Source organism: Myiozetetes cayanensis, unplaced genomic scaffold, assembly GCF_022539395.1.
Source record: "Myiozetetes cayanensis isolate MyiCay16 unplaced genomic scaffold, myiCay2020 scf1, whole genome shotgun sequence".
Lineage (NCBI taxonomy): Eukaryota > Metazoa > Chordata > Aves > Passeriformes > Tyrannidae > Myiozetetes > Myiozetetes cayanensis.
Window position 1 is genome coordinate 111,482,812 of NW_026086604.1, and position 18,935 is coordinate 111,501,746.

Below are 18,935 nucleotides of genomic sequence, written 5' to 3' on the forward strand. Positions count from 1 at the left end.
TTTGAAGTTGTTTTAGGAACAAAATAAAAAAACCTAGATGGGATCCTACTAGTTATCTTCCTAAAAAATCTAGTCCCCAAACACATTCCTCTTGTTTTCTAAAATTGTTGTAAAATTGCCACTGTTTTTTTTCTCTCAGTGTGATTCTTCCCTCTTTCTATCACAGGGGAGTATCTAAAAATGTTTTCAGCTTCAGCTTCATGTGAAGAGAACCAAGCGATGCACTTACTGTTGCATAGACATGACAAGGTGGTGTTCTGTTAAAAGTTATATAGCATACAATACTGTCATACCAGCAAAACACAAATATAATTAAGGCCCGGAGGCTAAAAATTGTAAAAAAAAAATTGTATAATCCTGGTATGCAAAACATTGAGGAAAAAAATCAGGTGGTTACGTCACAGTAACAAGCCCCAGCAGGGTTAACCACATGCCCATGTTTGTGTAATTTTTCTCAGTGCCATTTTGGTTTCAAAGTGACATGTTGTGGCAGTGCCAGAACAGGGTGTTTTGAAACAAAGGAGACAAATGCTTTTCTAATTCATATGTCAGCCCTAGGAATCCTGTTTCTTTCTGATGCAGCTACTTCACCTTGTGTTGCTTATGCGTGAATCAACAGGACAGTTTGAACTCATCAGTGGATGCACCAATTTCTGCTTCCTTAGTGTCTCAGCACTGGTTTTTTTTTTTTTTTTTCCTTTCATGTGATTTTGAGCCTTGGATTTTACTTTTTCTTTTTTTTTTTCCAGTTGTCACTTTGCATCCCGTGCCCCTAAATGACATAGTGATGAAAATACACACATATTGCAGGCATCTGTATCTGTTAGCCAGTATTGCTGTTCACTTTCCTATCTGCTATAAAAATCTTAAAAAAAAAAAAATCTTTTTTTGCATTGCTTTTCAGGCACTGTGTTTTAGATCTGTGTAGTTTTGAAAAGTATGAACTAACACGGTAAGTACTGTACTCATCATCATAGCCTAATGTTTTGACAGTCACTGTGAAATATCACCAGTATAGCCTGCTGCCAACAAGCTGTGCACTGCTGTTAGGAGTTTTTATTTGTCAGTGTTATCCAGGATAATGCCTCTTCCTCACCTTCAAGCTGGTTGTGTAGTTTCACGTTGTCTGTTCTTAAGGGGATGGCAGCATTTTTCCTTTCCATGTGGAAATCAGCCCTCACTCCCCCCAGTATAAACATTAAGTTTGTTAACTGGATGAATCAGTAGTATCTAAAGAGAGAAAGAACTTCACCAAGTCAGGAAGCATAGCCTTCAGTTAACTGGTGAAATATTAGGGAGGACTCTTAACAGCCTCCAGCATGCAACTGGCATGGCCAATACTGAACCCAGGTCTCCAGAGGTGGAAGACTAGAAAAACTGGCCCTAGGGACAGATACCTCTTCTAACTCCCATCACATTTCTAATAGTTACTAGGGCAGAATAATGTTTCATGACCTTTGGGTTGTCCCCTTACCACAACATAATCTAGCTGTGCAAGCTTTGCAAAGGTCACTGTAAAAATAAAGATATTTCCTGCTGTGATCCATACCCTCAAACACGAAGGAAAAGAAATACCTTAATAAATGTAGTGACATTTGCACTATAGGGCACAGTGCAAAGATCATGAACCATTATTCTGCACTAGTAATAATGTCACCATTTTATTCTTGCCCAGTGGTTACTGTATGACATCTGTGCTTGCAGGGAAATTCCTGTGAATATCAGTAACTTAAAATACATTGCCTCAGGGGACTATCGTTCTCCCACTGAAGTCAATGAAGTCAATTTGCCATTTGCTTACTAATATCTGGGCATAGGACTGACCCAGCTTTTCTCATTATCAAAATTGAGATAGTTTCAAAGTGGGTTTGGTGTTCTGTTTTCCATTAAAAAGTATTTGTTTGTGGAACTCCTGATGAAACATGTTTCTTAAAAAATTACAACAAGGTAATTTTATTATATCCATGAGAATTACCATGAGTGTATGTGTAGAAGACAGATTATGTGATGAGTTTTACAGGGGAAAAAACCCTTTAAGTCCTAATACCTCTAGGTACTTGTGTGATGATCACCTAATATTTCTTCACTCTGTTCTTATGTGATAGATAAATATCTGTTTCCTTTATTTCTCGAACAAAGAAATATATTATTTCAGAAATTCCTGACTGATATGGCTGGAACAATATAACTGAACCTACAGAATTCTTAGTAATGTGGCCTGAGTTTCACAGGTGTGGAAGGTCGTGGTTTTGTCTGATAGGCTCTGGTTCTTAACACTAGTTATTTGCAAATGCCCTGGAGCTGATATTTTTTAAAGCTAAAGTATGTCAGCCTTGGTCAGTCTCTATGAGATTATGACTGATCTCAGAAAGAAATAGTGGAATGTTTGTACACAGCTGTGGTCTATGTTGGCATTGGCCCTCGTCTAGAAACACATCTTAGCAATCAATATGTTTAATGTACCTCTGATAATATTTACAAGTCTGAGGAGAGCTCTACTCTTCCTCGTGTGTGAAGAAGAAGCCAGTCTTCTTCGTATTTGAAGAATTTGAGAGTTCAGTCACTGGTAGGATCACTTAGTTCATTGCTTTGGATTAGATGGTGCCTGCCTGTAGTCAGGCTCCACTATGAAGAGATAAATATTTCCTTCCCCAGCCTCAGTTTGTGTCTGTATCAGAGCAAAATACACCAGTTCTGAGGGAAGTGCACAGGCTGTTATTTCTTAAGAGCTTGTGGTGACTAAAATTGTCCCCAGCTGCAGGGGATGGTTCATGTTTACAATTTGAGGAAGAAGGCAGCATTGTGTCATCCAGTGTGCCGTGTCCTGATTCATTCTCAGATGTTCCACAGCCAGACTTGGACAGGAGGAAGGTTTTCTGTGCAGTGGGTTTTGAAGGTGGAACAGGGGCCTATGTTGATCAGGTGCATCCAGTAGTAGGACTTCATTGAATATGGGAACACAACAAGTGGGATCTGGTGGCAAAAGAGCTGTAGCCTCTTTGTGATCCACTAAGATGACCTCAGCTGTCACACCAGCCTGTGGCTCTGTCTTTATCTGATGAAGGTTTAACCCTGGCTTCAGACAAAAGTGATGTGGGAATCACTCACGTGAGCCAATGTGTCTAGTGCATGAGACTGAGCAAATTCAATAGTACGGGGCTGACATTCAAGGTGTGCTTCACAGAGCTGCAGGAAGGACAGGGTCTGCTTCTCAAAAGCCTAATCACTGAACAGCACAGACTGATCCTCTCCTTGTTTCCCAGCTCCTTTGCCAGGCCAGGAGAGCAGACAGACTTCCATAGTCTGTAGGCAGCTGAGTACAAGTTTTCCTGTGGGTGGTAGTATTTAGAAGGTGTCCCGCCTTGCCACTTTCAGATTGCTATCACCCTCCCCTGATGGGATTAGGAGCCTGGCTTCACGGGCATCGCCTGATCCAGCTGGCTTTCATAGGGATGAGGTGGATAGTGGTGAGCAAACAGGATGGGTGATGACTGTAGCTGTGCTAGTTATCTTTGCTTGGGGGAGGGGAGTGAGGGGAAGACATGGGGAGAGCGTAAAAAGTTATAAATCTCACCCACATCAGTAATTCCTTCAGCATTTGAAGGAAATTATCAGGGAGCAGACATCAGTCATGCTTTTGTGACTCATTGTCCTGTTTTCAGACAGCATCCCCCTCCAGTTTCCTGCTGCCTGTAGCACTGCTGTCCCAATTTATTTCTGTAGAAAGTTATCACCAGAATTTTTCACTTTAGAAATATTATTAAAGAATTAATTTTATACGTGACGTTTTGAAATGGACTGAAGTCACTGAGAGAATTAACTCTCTTTTTTAAAAAATAAAAATAAAAAATAAAACAATAATCTTGTTATTTACAACCTGGATGACTGAGATGCTCCCATGGGCCCTTTACTTCTTTAAGTAGAATCTGCCCTTTGCTCCCAGATGATCTTATCACAGGATGCCTACAGAAGGAAATAAAGTACAGTTTGATTTTATAATGAATGGTTAACTGGCTTGCTTTTCTCTCTTGCTTTGGAAGCAGGAAGATCTGCCGAGGAGAAGTGTTTTGAACATCGGTGGCATCCACAAAAGGATAGGAAGTGAGGTACCAACCTGTGTGTGTTTTCTTCTAAATGTGCCTTCTAATTTTGTTACTTAATACACTATTTGGGAGTACTGAGGGCAGCTGCCCCTTTCCGAGGTTTAGATCCTGGAGGTGAAAGGCTGGTGTAACTTCACAGTATCCTTGTGAAAGTTGCTGCGAAGACTGATTCTGCCACAGGAACTTTTGAAAGCTTGACTTAGCATGTCTCTGTTAGCAGCCACAAATGCTTTCACTTCAAGGTCCAGGGTTTCAAGGATCTGTTTAGTCAGCAAGGGAAATTTGGTTGTTTCATTTGATAGCCTTTAATTAGACATGCATGCACATATAAATGCATAGATTATCTAATACCTCCTACTACAAATGTCTCACTGAAATTAATGAGGTTATTCAAAGAGTAAACTATGAGTAATAATGAATAATATTAATACTCAGCATGACTAATAGTGGTAGGAGGGAGAGACTTAATGACTTAGACAAAAAGGGTCTGCTGGGAGTCAGCATATGATTTACACAAACAATTCCTTTTCAGAGTGGTGAAACTTTCTTACTTGGAGCCAATCATTAAAACTACAGACCCCATTTTATCCAAGACGTCTTAATCTCTGTCTCTCTGCCTTTCTCAAGGCACAGCTCACATGTGTGGCAGAAAATAAGTCATGGCCAGGCACTTGGTCTTCTGATCCCTCTTCTAGTTGATTTAATCCGCATCTTTGCAGCAACTTTTATGTGGAGATCATGTTTCAAAAAGCCTGTGACGAAGCTCCTCACAGAGTGTTATTTTTCATTTAACATGGGAGAGAGAGCATGAGATGAGGAACTGGTTAAGCAATAAGAAAAAAGTAGAATAAGGTTAAATTTTGAAACAGTTAACGGTTCCTGGTGCAGTGCCTTGGATTCTATCTGAGGTTAAGCCATATTGTAACTTACTAGTGTCTATGAAGGACCTGGAAGAGTGGAAAAATGGATGTAAAGTTAATGGAGAAAAGCAACATTCATGAAAGTTTTTAGAAGTACAAAGCATAAAATTGTTTTCCCTGATATGGGGTGTTACATGTTCAGCTCTCCATAGATGTTACTGGTATGTGTGCATTGCTATAAAGTCATATACCATAAAATAAAATCTGCTGCCATTCTATTCCTCCTTACTGTAATTGCAAGTTTTTGGGGAAAGGCATGCAATGTAAATTAGATTGGAATGGGGAATGAGGAAATTAATATTCCTCCTCAAAAACAAAGCAATCTGAACTCCTTCAGAATGAATATTTAAAGGGTGAACCTTTTTTGTCAGTCCTAAAACTCAAACCAGTTCCTTTCTAGTTCTTGTTTCCAGTGCTTGCCACTACTTCCCCGTCTGTGGTAGCCTCTGCTTTTCCCATGACATATTTTTAATAGTTTCATGCCACTAATACAAAAATCTGTGAAATGTTAACAATTTAATAACCTAGGGAGATCCTTGGTCAGGCTGGATTTAGGAAAATGAGGTTCAGAGGTTTGGAAAAAAGGCAAAGCTATATAATTGCAGGGTTTTCCTGATGTATAATTTAGATTCTGATATGCCACCTAATTTTAACAAGCTCCATGACTAGAAAATAAATTAAACCAAATAGATGTATCAGATAATGGACATTGAAAAACAGGTCATTTCAGGCTGTCCTAATTGAAAAGTGTTGTCTTGGATTTACAATGCAGGTCTGGACAAGAGTAGTATTTAATAGTTTAATGTATTAAATGTCTCCTGTTGGTTAAGGAAAAATATATGAGTCAAGGTGTTACAGGATTAGTTCTAACAGAGTATCTCTTTCAGATACTATTTGTGTATAATTAAAGCTCAGCTCAGAATAGTCTCTGTATTAGGGCCGCATCAAAAGCTAGGGTCAGCCTGCTCTTAGCAGTAGTTTTGCAACGTAAATAAATCACCAAAGGTGTAAAAGTGCTCAATCCATTTCAGTTCTAGTTTTATGTCCTACCCAACTCCAAGATTTCAGATGCTGTAGGCTGATGTAAAACAAAGCCTATACTGCCTATCCTAAAGGAGAATATTACTGTAAACATTCTTGAAAAGCTGTATCGTAAGCAGCACCTAAGGCATGTAATTTTAAAATAATTCTTGCTTGTAGTCTTTTCATTACAACATTGGCCAAAGATGATCAGGCCCAATCCGTTTAAATGTGTTTGTCAGCTGCCTGTTTGTCTGGTTACTGCAGTATTGCCTGTTGTGTGCCAGAAGGTAAGAGTTTTACGGCAGTGTGGATCCTGGGGTTCAGTTAGCCACCACAGTGTGCCTTTTGCATGAATTTGACCAACACAACTACTCCTTTTCTGTTTGATGGATCAGATGAATAGACTTATTCTTTACAGAAGACGACGCAGCAGGTTGCTTGTTGCATGAGGCAATGAGGGTCAGGCAGAGGGGCATTACAAAACTGATGAATGATTTTGATTGATGGAACTTTTATTCCTAGGCATGCAAGAATGGAAACCTCTTTTATTAGAGCTAACAGAAGGCATGCCAGAATAACAAGAATGTTCTTGTTGATCTATCTGCACATGGTATTGGATCTGGGGTGGTGATTAAGTAACAGCAGTTCTGTTAAATGTTTGCAAAAGTGAGCAAGATCAACAGCACATCGAAACTGAATTCAGATCTCTGGAATATAAGCTTTAGGTAGGCTGTGCATCTTCATGTATTGCAAGAGATTCACTATGAACACTCCCTGATCTTACCATGTGATGAATGCAGTGTGCTTTCAAGAGTGTAGTTTACTTGTGGCAAGTTGCAGTTTGCTGTTTCTTCTGGAATCTTCTCTGAGGTTTAAATCAAAGCCTTAAAGTGAGCAAAGCCTATGTGTGTGGTTATTTACATACCATGTGCATGTCACTCAGCAGCAAACTAAGTTATCTTTTAAAGAGAGTTTAAACATTTGAATAAATTATGGGTGGAGTTGTTAGGGTTTTATCTTGTTTTGTTTACCTTGTTTTATCTTGATAAACTACTGAAATGGATTCAGGAATTTCCATTGCAAAAGAATAATGTGCAATTAACTTTTATATGTGACAGCTGTTAATTACATCCTTCCCCTTGCAAAGGAGATCCTTCTGTGTGGTATAGCGTTGTTGATATCTCTTAAGTTAGTTTTTGTTGTATCCTCTAAATAAAGCCGAAGAGGGCAATACTGCAAATGGAAGAAATTCTTTATACCTTTGGAATTACTCATCCACTGTGTTGGAAACTGTGAAGAAATCTTTCTTATTGTGTATCTTTCTTTGTCTGTTGTTTTGAAAGAAAAAATCTGCCACTAGCCAGCCAGAATCACCATTGAAGTCTTCAATAAGCAGCTGCTAGGAGTTTGACTTAGAAATGAGACAGAGTCAAGTAGCAGAAAAAATCCACTCAAAGTGGGTGAGAAGAAAAGAGAGCTTTTAGGAGGTGGAATTTCTGTTTTTCCTTCCTTGCAATTATATTACTAAAAGTTGCCTTTGTTTTTCAGCAGTGAAATACTGCTAGTGAAGCAGCTACGGGTGAACCATTCTGTCAAGGTAGCCTGTTAGGGCCTGGACATGTGTTTCAGATCAGTTCTTATGTTGGTGCTGATTCTTATGCCAATGAAGTTTTGCTGTTGACTTAATTGTGAACAGACAGTGTTCTGTCTCGTTAATGGTTTATGAGGCCTGTGTGTGATAGCTAGGATCTTCCATTTGCTCTCTAGCAAATGTGCTCTTCATTGTGATCAAGACTGCCCATCTGATCCTGATGTACTGAGCCTCATTTTTATTATTTTACCAATAGAGTTAAATGGACATTTCACGTATTTAGTATTCTGTAATTCCAGTAGTCCACACCAGCATGGACTAAGCGAGTCTAACAACTGGATAAATACGTTTTAGTGAAATGACCATGTTTACCGACAACAGTTTTCTCATCATTCCAGTGCTTGCACAACATTAACTATTGTACGGCTTTCTTGCGCTGACTGTCATCACATTCTTCAAACTAGAAAGAAAAACAAGTCACTGCAAATAGGTTTGAACAGTTGGCAGTGAAGAAGCTGAAATATACAAGAATAACTCAAGACTATTAAGTGTTTGCTGACTGCCAGTTGTTCGCTGACAATGGACAGATTGGTTCAGGCAAACACATTGTCCAGGATTAAATCTAGACATGATCTGGAAACTAACCCATCTTAATTTGAGACTCAAACATGTTTGTTACTTGTCCATTTTCTTTTTCCTTTTTGTCTGCATTTTTGCTTGCTGTCCATCTCTCTGTGTGTTTTCAACAGTTTCTGAGTTCCTCCTTGAGGCAGAAGTGGAAGTACCAAAGGAATCTGGCAAGATAAATAATTTCAAGCATGAATGACTAAACCCATCCAGTTAAAAATATTCACCCCTGCCTGGCATGGTTGTACTGGGCATGGCTTTGTGTGCTTGAGAGAGAGAGACAATGTGAGTCTGGTTACTTAACCTTCACTGCAAGTGAGAGAAAACTCTTCATAGTATGGCTATTAAGCTTAGGCTTATGGATTTCTTGGATGCAGGGATAGATGGAGGAGAAGGGGTAAGGCTCAGAGTTCAGGAATTCAGATGTGTTAAATCTTTGTTTGAGAATGGATTGTAAACAAATTACTTACCAAGTTACTTACTTTGGCAATGGAGATGGCCTAAGTAGCTCCTGTTCTCAGGAGTTTTCGTGTGTTGGTTCTTTTTCCCAGCCTCCCCATGTGCCCCTACAAGTTGTGCTGCTACAGCAGTGTGTGGGGTGGAGTTGTGGGTAGGATCAGGAGACTGATCTGTCTGAAAAATATCCTGGCTGTGTAACTCGGGTCAGGTCCCAGTGTGGTTCACTGTGCAGCCCTGGTGCAGTTGGTATCCCAGCACAGGTAAGGGAGTCATGTAGGATCAGGTATGAGCAGACGAGGCCCATGTGGAAGTATTGCAAACTGCTGCTACCCAGTTCCTCTGTTACAGTGGCCTGAAGGACGTGGCTCCAAGCTAGGTGGTTGGCAGGAGTATGTTGCCTGGGGGCTTTGCAACAGGCTGCCTGTGTGCGGCATGGGAGCGCCCTCAAGAAAACGGGTTTGTGTCTGTTTGCTAGACAGCTATCTACATGATGGGTATCTTGTCTCCCCAGCTTTCATTTCACCTCACAGGAGGGGGGAGGTCTGGAAGCACCTCAAGCTTGCAGCCACTTGGCAAGGGCAAAGGTATTACTTGAGAGTTTGCTTTTATGATGTGCTTATCTTTGACTATTTGGAGGAGGAGAGACAACATTTGACTTCTGAATTGGCATGTGCTGAGGTAAATACATGCACTACTGGTGGTAATGGAGCAGCAGATGTCTGTAGCAGAAGCAGTCGGTTCTTAAGATGGTTGCTGTGGTTTTTTTAAGGTAAAACCTTTCTGGACATTGTGACTAAGAGAAATGAAAACAGTCATTAACTGTGGCTTGACAAAAACTCCTGTCTGGACTCCTCAGAATCCCTCCATCCTTTACATGTAGAACTTCAAACTTCCAGAACACTTTCTTTACAAAGATTAGACTATTTTCCCTTTCTAAAGGAAGAATGATATTTTTTGTTGGTTTTCTTTGTTCTTTCCTTCTTCCCCAAATTTTTTCCTCTTGCGTTTCAGAAATACGGGTAGTTTAAATAGGGAATTTTAAGAACCTGGATTTATTTTATTTTAGGTATGGAACTTTGTGATTTTAGGAAACTACAGAGATTGTCTGCAGTATCATGCAATTGGATTGGTAAATCCGGTTGTATATGTAAATTAATTACAAACATATAAATCCACATCTTGTTTTGTTCATCTTTTTAATCAATTTAGCTATCCTATGCATTAAATATGTACAAATATTGAACAACTATTTCCATAGTGGTGAACAGCTGACTGAAATTTGACTTTCCAGGGTGAAAGATAGTGTTTATTTAGTGATCCTAAAATCAGCAAAATTGACAAAACATGAAAAAAACCAAAACACCAACACTCCGAAAACACACAACTTCAACTGATAACACGAGGAAAGACAAAGTATCAGGTGATGCCTAAGACACACACTTTTAGGTAGTGGTGTTGATCTTTCTGGAAGGGCACAATTCTAGAGGACTGGCAGTCAAGTGACAGTCATCAGTCCGCTTGCTCGGTTTTGCCCGTGCAAGAATCATCATCTGCATAACAAATATATTTGTAGTAATTATGCCTCTGCAGGCTAGATGAGCCATTACCTTTTTATTATGGCATAAAAATAATTTCGAAATCTCTGTACCAAAGTAATTAGCAAAAGCAAAGGAGGAGATCACAGGAGCTGAAATTCTTTATTTTGCTCAAGTAACGTGGATTTGCTGTAGCAAGTCGGTGAAGGCTGATGTTTCATTCTTTCATTGATGCTGTAGGTACAGGAACAGCCATGGACACTGTGGAACTGACTAATGGATTTACTTGGGTGATTAATGCCTGTTATCTACTTTACTTTGGAGTTAGATACATGCTAAACTGATTTTAATACTTTGAAATATGCTGAAATCACCTCAGTTTCTGGCAAAATTACTTGTGAATAGGGTGTTGCTTAATTCAAGCTAGAACATGCAGTAGGTGATATGATTAGGGACTAGGCCTGAAGAAAAAACCAAAACCAACTTTGAAAGTTATCATATCTTTAAGACACAGCATGATTTTGGAGCTAGCAGCTCCCGGATACAGGAATTCTATCTTTTTTTTTCCTAGACTTAGCATCCTCTGGACAGACATTGTCCAAACTAATGGCCTTATCTGTACTTCAGTGCAGGCTCATGGGACATGCACAAAAGTAGTTACCAAATCCTAGTTAGATGAATAACTCCCATTAAAGCTAATGGGAATGAGGTGCCCAAAGGTACTGGGTGTTAAGTGTGTTCACACAGCCTGTTGCTATCCTGCGTCAAGATTTGTGATGCTGTAGGGGTTTTGCAATTCCAAATACATGTTATATTAAGTGCTATTATATGCCAATAGTAGTGTGTTACTGTGCTCCTTTTGCAAAGCAGTATTTCACCTTTCCCTGTCCCACCTGCCATTTTTCTCTTCTCAGCCATGACCTGTGTTACTTGCACAGCCTCTGTTCTCCAAGGAAGCCACGATTCTCTTGTTACTTACTCCCTCATCAACTTCATTAAGAAACATTTTCCTCTTTCTCTAGAGAAGACCTAGAACTTTGTTCTCGGTGAGAGAAAGGGAATATCTTTGCCAGAGAGGACTGTTCACCAAGAGACTTAGGGAGAGTCTTGAGGAGGCATTATCTTTGCCTTGTCACCCTGTGCCAGGGACATTTGCCAGGTTCTTACTCCTCTCAAGGGTCTTGAGGTTAGTGGTAGAAAGAGAAAGGTACCTAGCTGGCGTCCTATAGGACAGATCTTGCTTTTCATCAGGGCTAACTGACCCATGAGTTAGTTCAGATCCTTCGAAGTCCTTCTAGATTATGCTGCGTATCTGTAACCTTAAGAGTCTAGCTCTGCAGACAAGTAAAAGGTGTATTTGAGAGAAAGGCTGCACTGTTTCCTGTTATGCATTGGTTGTTGAGGCACAGAGAGTGCCTTTCCCTGTCCCGCTGTGGAAATTTATTGCTGAGCTGTGAATTGAAGCAAATCAGAGTCCCAGCCTCTGCAAGAGTATCCTTCCTGATTGTTGTTGACCACAGGGGAATTTTCATAGAACAGGGACTTTGCTGCAGGTGTCCACCAACTCTCCTTTCAGGACTTGGCATGGGTGGCTTAAGCAGGTTTATTTAGAAGGAAGGTGAGTGCAAGCACCGCTGGGAAAAGTCAAGTGTTGTGGACAGGCTGTCCAGACAGTGCTGTGCAATCCCTTTCTGCCCTTAGGGCTACAGACTTGGGTTTCACTCTTTTTCCCATGCTTCTTTAGCCCTAGTAGTTTTCTGATATGTCCTTGGTAACCCCGAGAACTGCAATGAACATTTTTCCTTGCAGCAGATACAGGCAAAACTTCAGGCTAGGCTGCTCTTCTCCAGAGGTTTATAGCCGGTGAAATGAATGAGCTGAGTCTGAAATGAATGAATGAGCCGAATGTAATGGCTGCTCCTTGTCAGGGGAAGTAGAAGCCCTGTACAGGGAGGGAGGAGTGCATGTGACAAAGTGCCCTTGGTGGCAGGGTCTGAGATGTGAACTGAATCATCTGTGTGTGTGCCCAGGTGCTTAACAACTGTGTGTATGAACATGGTGACCTTCAGTCTTTGGTCTTTGCTAGGAGTCTGAGCGCCAAGTACAGTTCAAGCAAATTGAGGAATATGTCTCTACAAATTCTGGCATGTCTTGGCCTTTCTTCTTGTGCCAAGCTGAGACTCCAATCATCTACATGATGCTCCCAGCACAAATTCACCCTTTTAACCTCTCAACACACCTTGTATATGTGCGTGCACATCCTCACGCTCTAAGGTGAAAGGGAGCCAGAGATGGCAAGCACTTCTGGAGAGGATAAGTAGGTGCAAGTTGGATGGATCTCCAGGGCTGGTAGATCTGTAGTTCAAGCAGGCAAATCGAGTAATTGGAGAAGGAGGAATACTTTAATACTCTATGAGCGAGCCATGCAGAAAACTTTACATAACTTGCAAAATAGGAGGTAAAATCAGGTCACAAAACTTTGTCTTTAGCAGGTTTCCAGATTTGTAACCAAGTAACTGCTGATACGCATTGACCATATTTCTGAGAGAGGAGAAATGGGAAGGAAAACCTTGGGATATCCCCCAAAATCCTTATTTTGATTCTGATGTTAACCTGCTATTGTTGTCAGCAAGTTTTTAGCTCTTGAGCTCCCTCCCCCCGCAAGGATTATGTTTAGAATAACCTAAATTGCCTCATGTATTTTTGACCAGGAGTCTCTTTGTTTGATCCACATGGATGCAGTGATAATGTGAAATCTGCTCCTGGCTGTTTAAATTTCTGGAACCTGATGTTAGGCATGTGTTGTGAGAGGTCCACACCTTTAATTGAGGCATTTCCTCACATAATATATAAAGACATTTGTTTATTTATTTATTTGTTACATATCCATTGCAGACCTGGGTCAGGTTAAAGCCTAGTTCTATCGCAGAAGTCTTTCTGCTGCTGGCTGTGATAATTGCTGTCCCTTGAGTAGCAAAGGAAACGTAACAGGGCTGGGCACAAATAGTTTTTAAAAAGCCCATTTAGAATTGTACTGTTTCTTTAGAAAACTTATCACTCTTATCTTTTGGCTTTAGGAGTTCTATAGAATGGGCTATACAATGAAAAGCTTCCTAAAGACTTCCACAAAGGGGGAATTAGCCAAGTGCTATTCATAGAACCCTATGTCTGTGCTGAAAAAGGTAGCAAGCCTCCATTCTGCAGGGAGCTCCCCCACAACAGCCAGGAGTTACTAAGCCTTTCAAAGGCAATAATGCTTTCAGGCTTTGTGCACCTCCTGTGCCCACAAATGACCCTATAGTTCACTTGGGTACTTGGTAGAAAGTGTTTCAAATAGCCCATTTTCCCGAGCTGCCAGCGTGCTAACAGTTTCCCTGACAACTGGGCTATAGTAATTTGTCCTGCATATTTTCTATGCCAGTTTCTCAAGAACTGGTAATTTCAGTTAATTCCCTCTTGGGAATACGGGAATGAGATATTATGTTTGTTTTCCTGTGATGAATTCTGCATGAGTGGTTTTGCCCATGCAGGAAAGGGAATTTTAGAAAAAGCTTATCAAACAAAGGAAGAAGGGAAATAAAAGGGGAGGAATGGTGAATTAAAAAGCCTTTTAAAAGATGGAGAACAAAGAAAAGGATATAATTCTCTTGCTATGAATAACTAAAATTTTTCCCATTGTTTACCTTATTTACAATTGTGCGAATTGTAATAGAAATAGTTTTTTAATTATTTGTTGAACTTGACAATCTTGTAGCAGGAAAAATATTAATGTCTGTAGCCTATAGATCAAGAATTTGTAGTTTAGGCCACATTTCAGAAGGTTGGTGTGAAGTGAATCTCCATTTTTAATGGAATGTATCATCTTTTCCGTTTTTCTTGACTACAGGAGATCTACGTGGGCAACTCTGCCAGCAGCTTACAAAAGAGAAGGTTAACTTTAGAATGCCATTATGTCAGTTTAAAGCCATTTGGTGTTGGGGTATAATGTGAATTGTACCCTCCCAGTTGTACCTCTCTACAAACTAATTGTAGCTGTAGGCTACTAGTTGTAGCCTAAAGGCTCTGTGGAAACCATCAGTTCTCCTGGGTGTGAGAGAGCATGTAATGTAGTGCTGGAAACTGAAGGTGGATGTAAGTGCTGCGTGGTGAAATTCTCCTGACAGAGTATCCCAGCTGTGCCTTGCCATCTGGAGTGTGTGCGTAGGTGAGCATTTCTTGTTCCCAGAACATATCAAAATGATTCTTCATCAGTTGTGTCAGCTATTGAGCATTTAAAAAACAATACAGATACAAAAATGCTGTTAGTGTGGGGAACACAATAACAATGAGTTATGGCTTCATTGGTCTTCAAAGAGTAAAGGACTGAGATTTGGTAAAACCTCCATATTTAACCACTAGACTCTCATTTTACTGAAGAGACTTAAGGTTCACCATCACTTAATAATCACTTACTAAGCAATCTTGCTAAATCAGACATTGCTTGGAGTCCAAGATGAAAGGTTCTGCAAAGCAACTGTCCCCTCTAGTCCTGGGTTCCCAGGAATGGTTCTTTTGCACTTGTTTAATGTCTTCTTGCCTTCAAAGCATTTCACTTTTGAGGCCTTTATTATCCATGGTTTCAGGAGAACCGTGCCCAGTTCATCGTTGCCTGCTCCATCACGCAAACCGTGTCTGCTTTAAGGCTACAGAGAGAGAGAGATTACAAGTGTGTAAGAACTAGAGGATGAGAGGTGACCTGATCTAGGGATTCTCAGCCAAGGTAAAACCTCCCTGGGCTTGGAAATTGAAGTATTCCCACGGTTTTAGCCAGTAGAGGGAGATGTTACATTTGCATAAATCTACCTCTGCATGAGGTAGCTGTGACCCTGGAGGAGGGCACCAAGCCCAGCCCAGCACACACAGATGGAGGGATTCCTATTTCCTTGCATGTCGTGGTTGTTTTAGTGTGCTTTTCAAAGCTGCTTTCTTCTGGAAGAAGCTGAAGCTGGAAAATTCAGTAAAAATCAAGTTGTTCTAAGCACACGCTGAAAGAAGCAAGAGTTTATTAATTTATCCAAGCAAGTAAGTGCTCAGGCAAAATAGGTATCAAGGGATATCATTTGAAATAGCACACAAATGTTTTTAGGTGCTTGTTATATCACACTGTAATTAATATTATGAAGTAATAATGGTAGCAGTGAGCTGCAGGAAGTATATGGAACAGCTACTAAGTGTTACAGTACTAGTGCTGTATAATAACATCAGAGCTAGGTTTGGGACACTATCAGTCTGCTTCCCTGCACACTTGAACCACGTGGGCACATGGAAAAGCTTTATTATAGTTTATTACGTTTTTGGGAGTTTTCTATTATAGGCAATACAGCCATTGCAAATGGGAAAAGGGAAGTGAGAGAACAGTAGAAAATTGCTGCAGACTTAATAGTTCTTGTTTTTCTTTACAGTGGGATTGAGCTGAGGCAACATGGAAGGGGAGTTGACATGGATGACAGCTGCTTTCCTCTCAGATGTCTGTGTATACGGAGACACAAAAGTATTATTTAACCTAAACTGTTTGTGGAAGAAGGACCTGGTCTCCATCATGACAATTCTTGGGAAATCTTGTTGTTTCTCTCCATGTGTTCAGCAACAGGATTCAAGGTCAGAATGATGAGTTTGGATATTGAAGCTGATACAGTCACAGACTGCACCTCTCTTCTCTCTTTATGCTAAACAAGATTTCTTGGGAGGTGGGTAGGAAGGATGGCTTCAGTGTGTGTTACCTGTATTAGTTCACTTTTTCGTCACAAAATTAGTGTAACAGTTTGGAAGGCCATCAAACCTCCATGGGAATTGCTGTGTTCGCTTAAAATGTGGCTGAGGTAATGGCTGATTAATTAAACTCCCTTTGTTTATAGCAAGATTAGATTATTTTTATATGAACAGAGTACAGACTCAAAAATCTTTTGTCTCTTCTACTGATACTAATAGAGCTTTTTTGGGACCACACTTTGAAACATAGATATTATTCAGTTGCAAATGTGTGATTGAGTTTGGTACGTCTTAGTGTTCTGTTCTTGGGCAGAATCTCATAACCATCTTATCCAAAGGAAAAAAAGAAAATTGAAAAAGGTCAGATAATGCCTCAGGCTTTACTTTAACAAGCCACTCCTATTGATGTGCCTGAATAAAGGCTGCAGAATATGACCTTGATATCTTTGACTTTAAATGCCTGTATTGAATGTATGAAGTGATCTTTGTGTATAATTTTTTTCCTTCTCGCTATTTTAGAGGCTTTCCTTTTGTTCTTTAGATTACTTTGGATGCTGACTTAGTACTGTAACATTCTCGTGGCAGGAAATGTCTGTATATGGAAATCTTGCAGCTAGACTTCAGTAATTCCCACACAGACTGTCAGTCCTATGCAGTGACTATGTATACTCTGTCCTCACGTTGGGAAGAGAATTCAATTGTGTTCCTACAATGGGATAGGATTTAAAGCTTTTAGTTGCTTTTGTTTCTTGTGGAAACTATGGCTTCTGGCCATTCGAATGGAGAGTGACATGGCCTCTTACACAGGACTTTTACCCATGTTAGGGAACTGATCAAGCTTGATTTTAAACAAAAATTTCAACCTGATACAAGAGAGACTTTAGGGCTTGATCTTTTTCTCTCCCTTCCCTATCAGCAGCTCAAACTCTAATGTACACTTACAGAAATTAAAGACTTGGTGTACACTGAGTAAAATGTCAGCATAGCCAGACAGCTTTAATTGCTTTCTGACCATCTCCCTGGCAGACAGTGACCAAATATCCATGCAAGCCAACCTCTTGAGATCATGATAGCACAGTTTCAATGGGGATTATTGCTTCTAGTATTTATTATAAAATGGCAGGCCAATAAGAGCTTAGCATACTGGGGACAACTGGAGTTTAGACCTTTCTGAGAGGGTAATAGTCAGCAGTGTTGCATATCACCCTAAAGTGAATGATGATTTTTTGATTTATTTTTTTTGGCTGTAAAATATTAGAGAACATCCCTGCAATCAGTTCAACTTTATTTGTGAAAGTTTAGGCTTTTCCTGAGTCCATTATAATTCCAGCCCAATCTGGCCTTATTATTTATACCCTTTATCCAATGCTTACTCTTTACAGGCCTTCTTTCTGACTGCTGTCTTTGGTCATATTAGCCATGTGGGGTGAATAGAGAATCTTTTATTAATATCAGTGAAACTGGACTAGAGCTTTTCCATTTTCCTTATCTAATTTTTTTTCTCATGCTGTATGTCTGTGAGGAACACTGATAGTTCTCATGCCCAAGTGGCACTTCTGTCTTTTTATCCAATTTCACTTGAAAATTATTTCAGATTTTTAGGTTTTTATTCAGAATAGTTGCCTATAATTATCAGCTAGAGATGTCAGCAGTGATTCAAGAAAATTTTTCTGCTTTTATTGTGTTTGATGGTTAGGTGTGCTTAAGAGATTCTTGGAACAGTGACAATATCTATTCTTATGACCAATGTAAAACTTATGATCATCTATAAATAATCTATCTGAAAAAAACAACTCTGAAATCAGCAGAGCAGAGATTTTCTTGTTTACTGCTTGACTCCTAAGCTAACAGCACTCAGCGTGTGGAAGGACATAATTGTGCTAAATTGTGCTAAATTGTGGAGTAACCAAACCAAAATAATCTATCCTGTCCTTTGACCACTTTGCCTGCATTTTCACTTCTAATCTTTCTTTGTTAGCAATACTGCTTGCACAGATCCAGTTCTAGCTACGCTCGTCTTACTGGCCTTAATAATGACATCTAGATAGGGATAAACTATTCTGCATAATCTTAACAGATTACAAATGCATTGAGGAGATAGTTCTCCTTTCCCAGAATTGTGTTATTAGGACTTTTGGCAACTAACAGCGCCTGGGTATGAATTAGCTAGAAAATAGCCCCAATATATAACGTATATTAACAAACAAAACAACCCTCTCAACCTCAATTCTTAATGTTTCAAAAATGGCTTGATGCAAAATAGGATTATTTCTTGCGGCCGCGTGTAATGCGTATTGCTTACAGCTGTGGACTGTTTCACTGTCCCCCTCATTCTAAAATGGTAAAACCAGGGGCAAGTGACCTACCCTCTGCAGGTTATTAGCAGAACCAGGAGCAGAATTTGGGTCTGTATGCTTCTCCCACTCCAGCGCTTCCACCCTTTGGAACAGACGCAGATATTATTCATAAAAGTCAATTAATTTTTATTTTTGAGAGTAGTTTGGGAAACTGCATTTGAGTTGGTCATAGAAAAAGTATTTACCAACTGAGACCAATTTTTTTTTTTTTTCCATAAGTTCTCAGGGCATTGAGGGCACTAAATGGCCATGCCCTGCCTCCCCAAGGAACTACCTCTACCCTGCCCGTGGCTCAGGCCCCCATTTCAGCCCAGCCTGGGGCTGTCGATTCCTGCCCCAGTGATGGTGATGCAGAGTTGGTCTCCAGCTCCCTGCAACCCCTCACTGCCTGACCATGGACCTCAGCAGCACCCCGACACAAGTCGTGGGAGCTGATGCATTTTCAGATCTACTTCAGCATGACAGTTGCTCTCCTCCAGCAGTGGTCAGCGTGGGACTCTACAGGGGAAGGCACAGAACACCTTTAATTACTATGTGTGAGATTATCTGTTCCTCAAAGGAGCCTCCTCCCT

General features: G+C 40.2%; 1 protein-coding gene across 2 annotated transcripts in view; it reads left to right on the plus strand.

Moving 5' to 3' along the window:
* SLC4A7 (solute carrier family 4 member 7) overlaps positions 1-18,935 on the plus strand; it is a 155,323-nt gene that overhangs the window by 18,564 nt on the left and 117,824 nt on the right. Inside the window, exons 1-3 of one of the 2 annotated variants that reach the window (XM_050319116.1) lie at positions 14,146-14,462; positions 14,881-15,017; positions 15,700-15,895. In XM_050319116.1, coding sequence (XP_050175073.1) covers positions 15,872-15,895 — 24 coding nt within the window. In that variant the 5' untranslated portion in view covers positions 14,146-14,462; positions 14,881-15,017; positions 15,700-15,871. Of the gene's footprint in view, positions 1-14,144; positions 14,463-14,880; positions 15,018-15,699; positions 15,896-18,935 lie in introns of those variants that run through there. The other variant, XM_050319107.1, reaches the window with a different exon arrangement.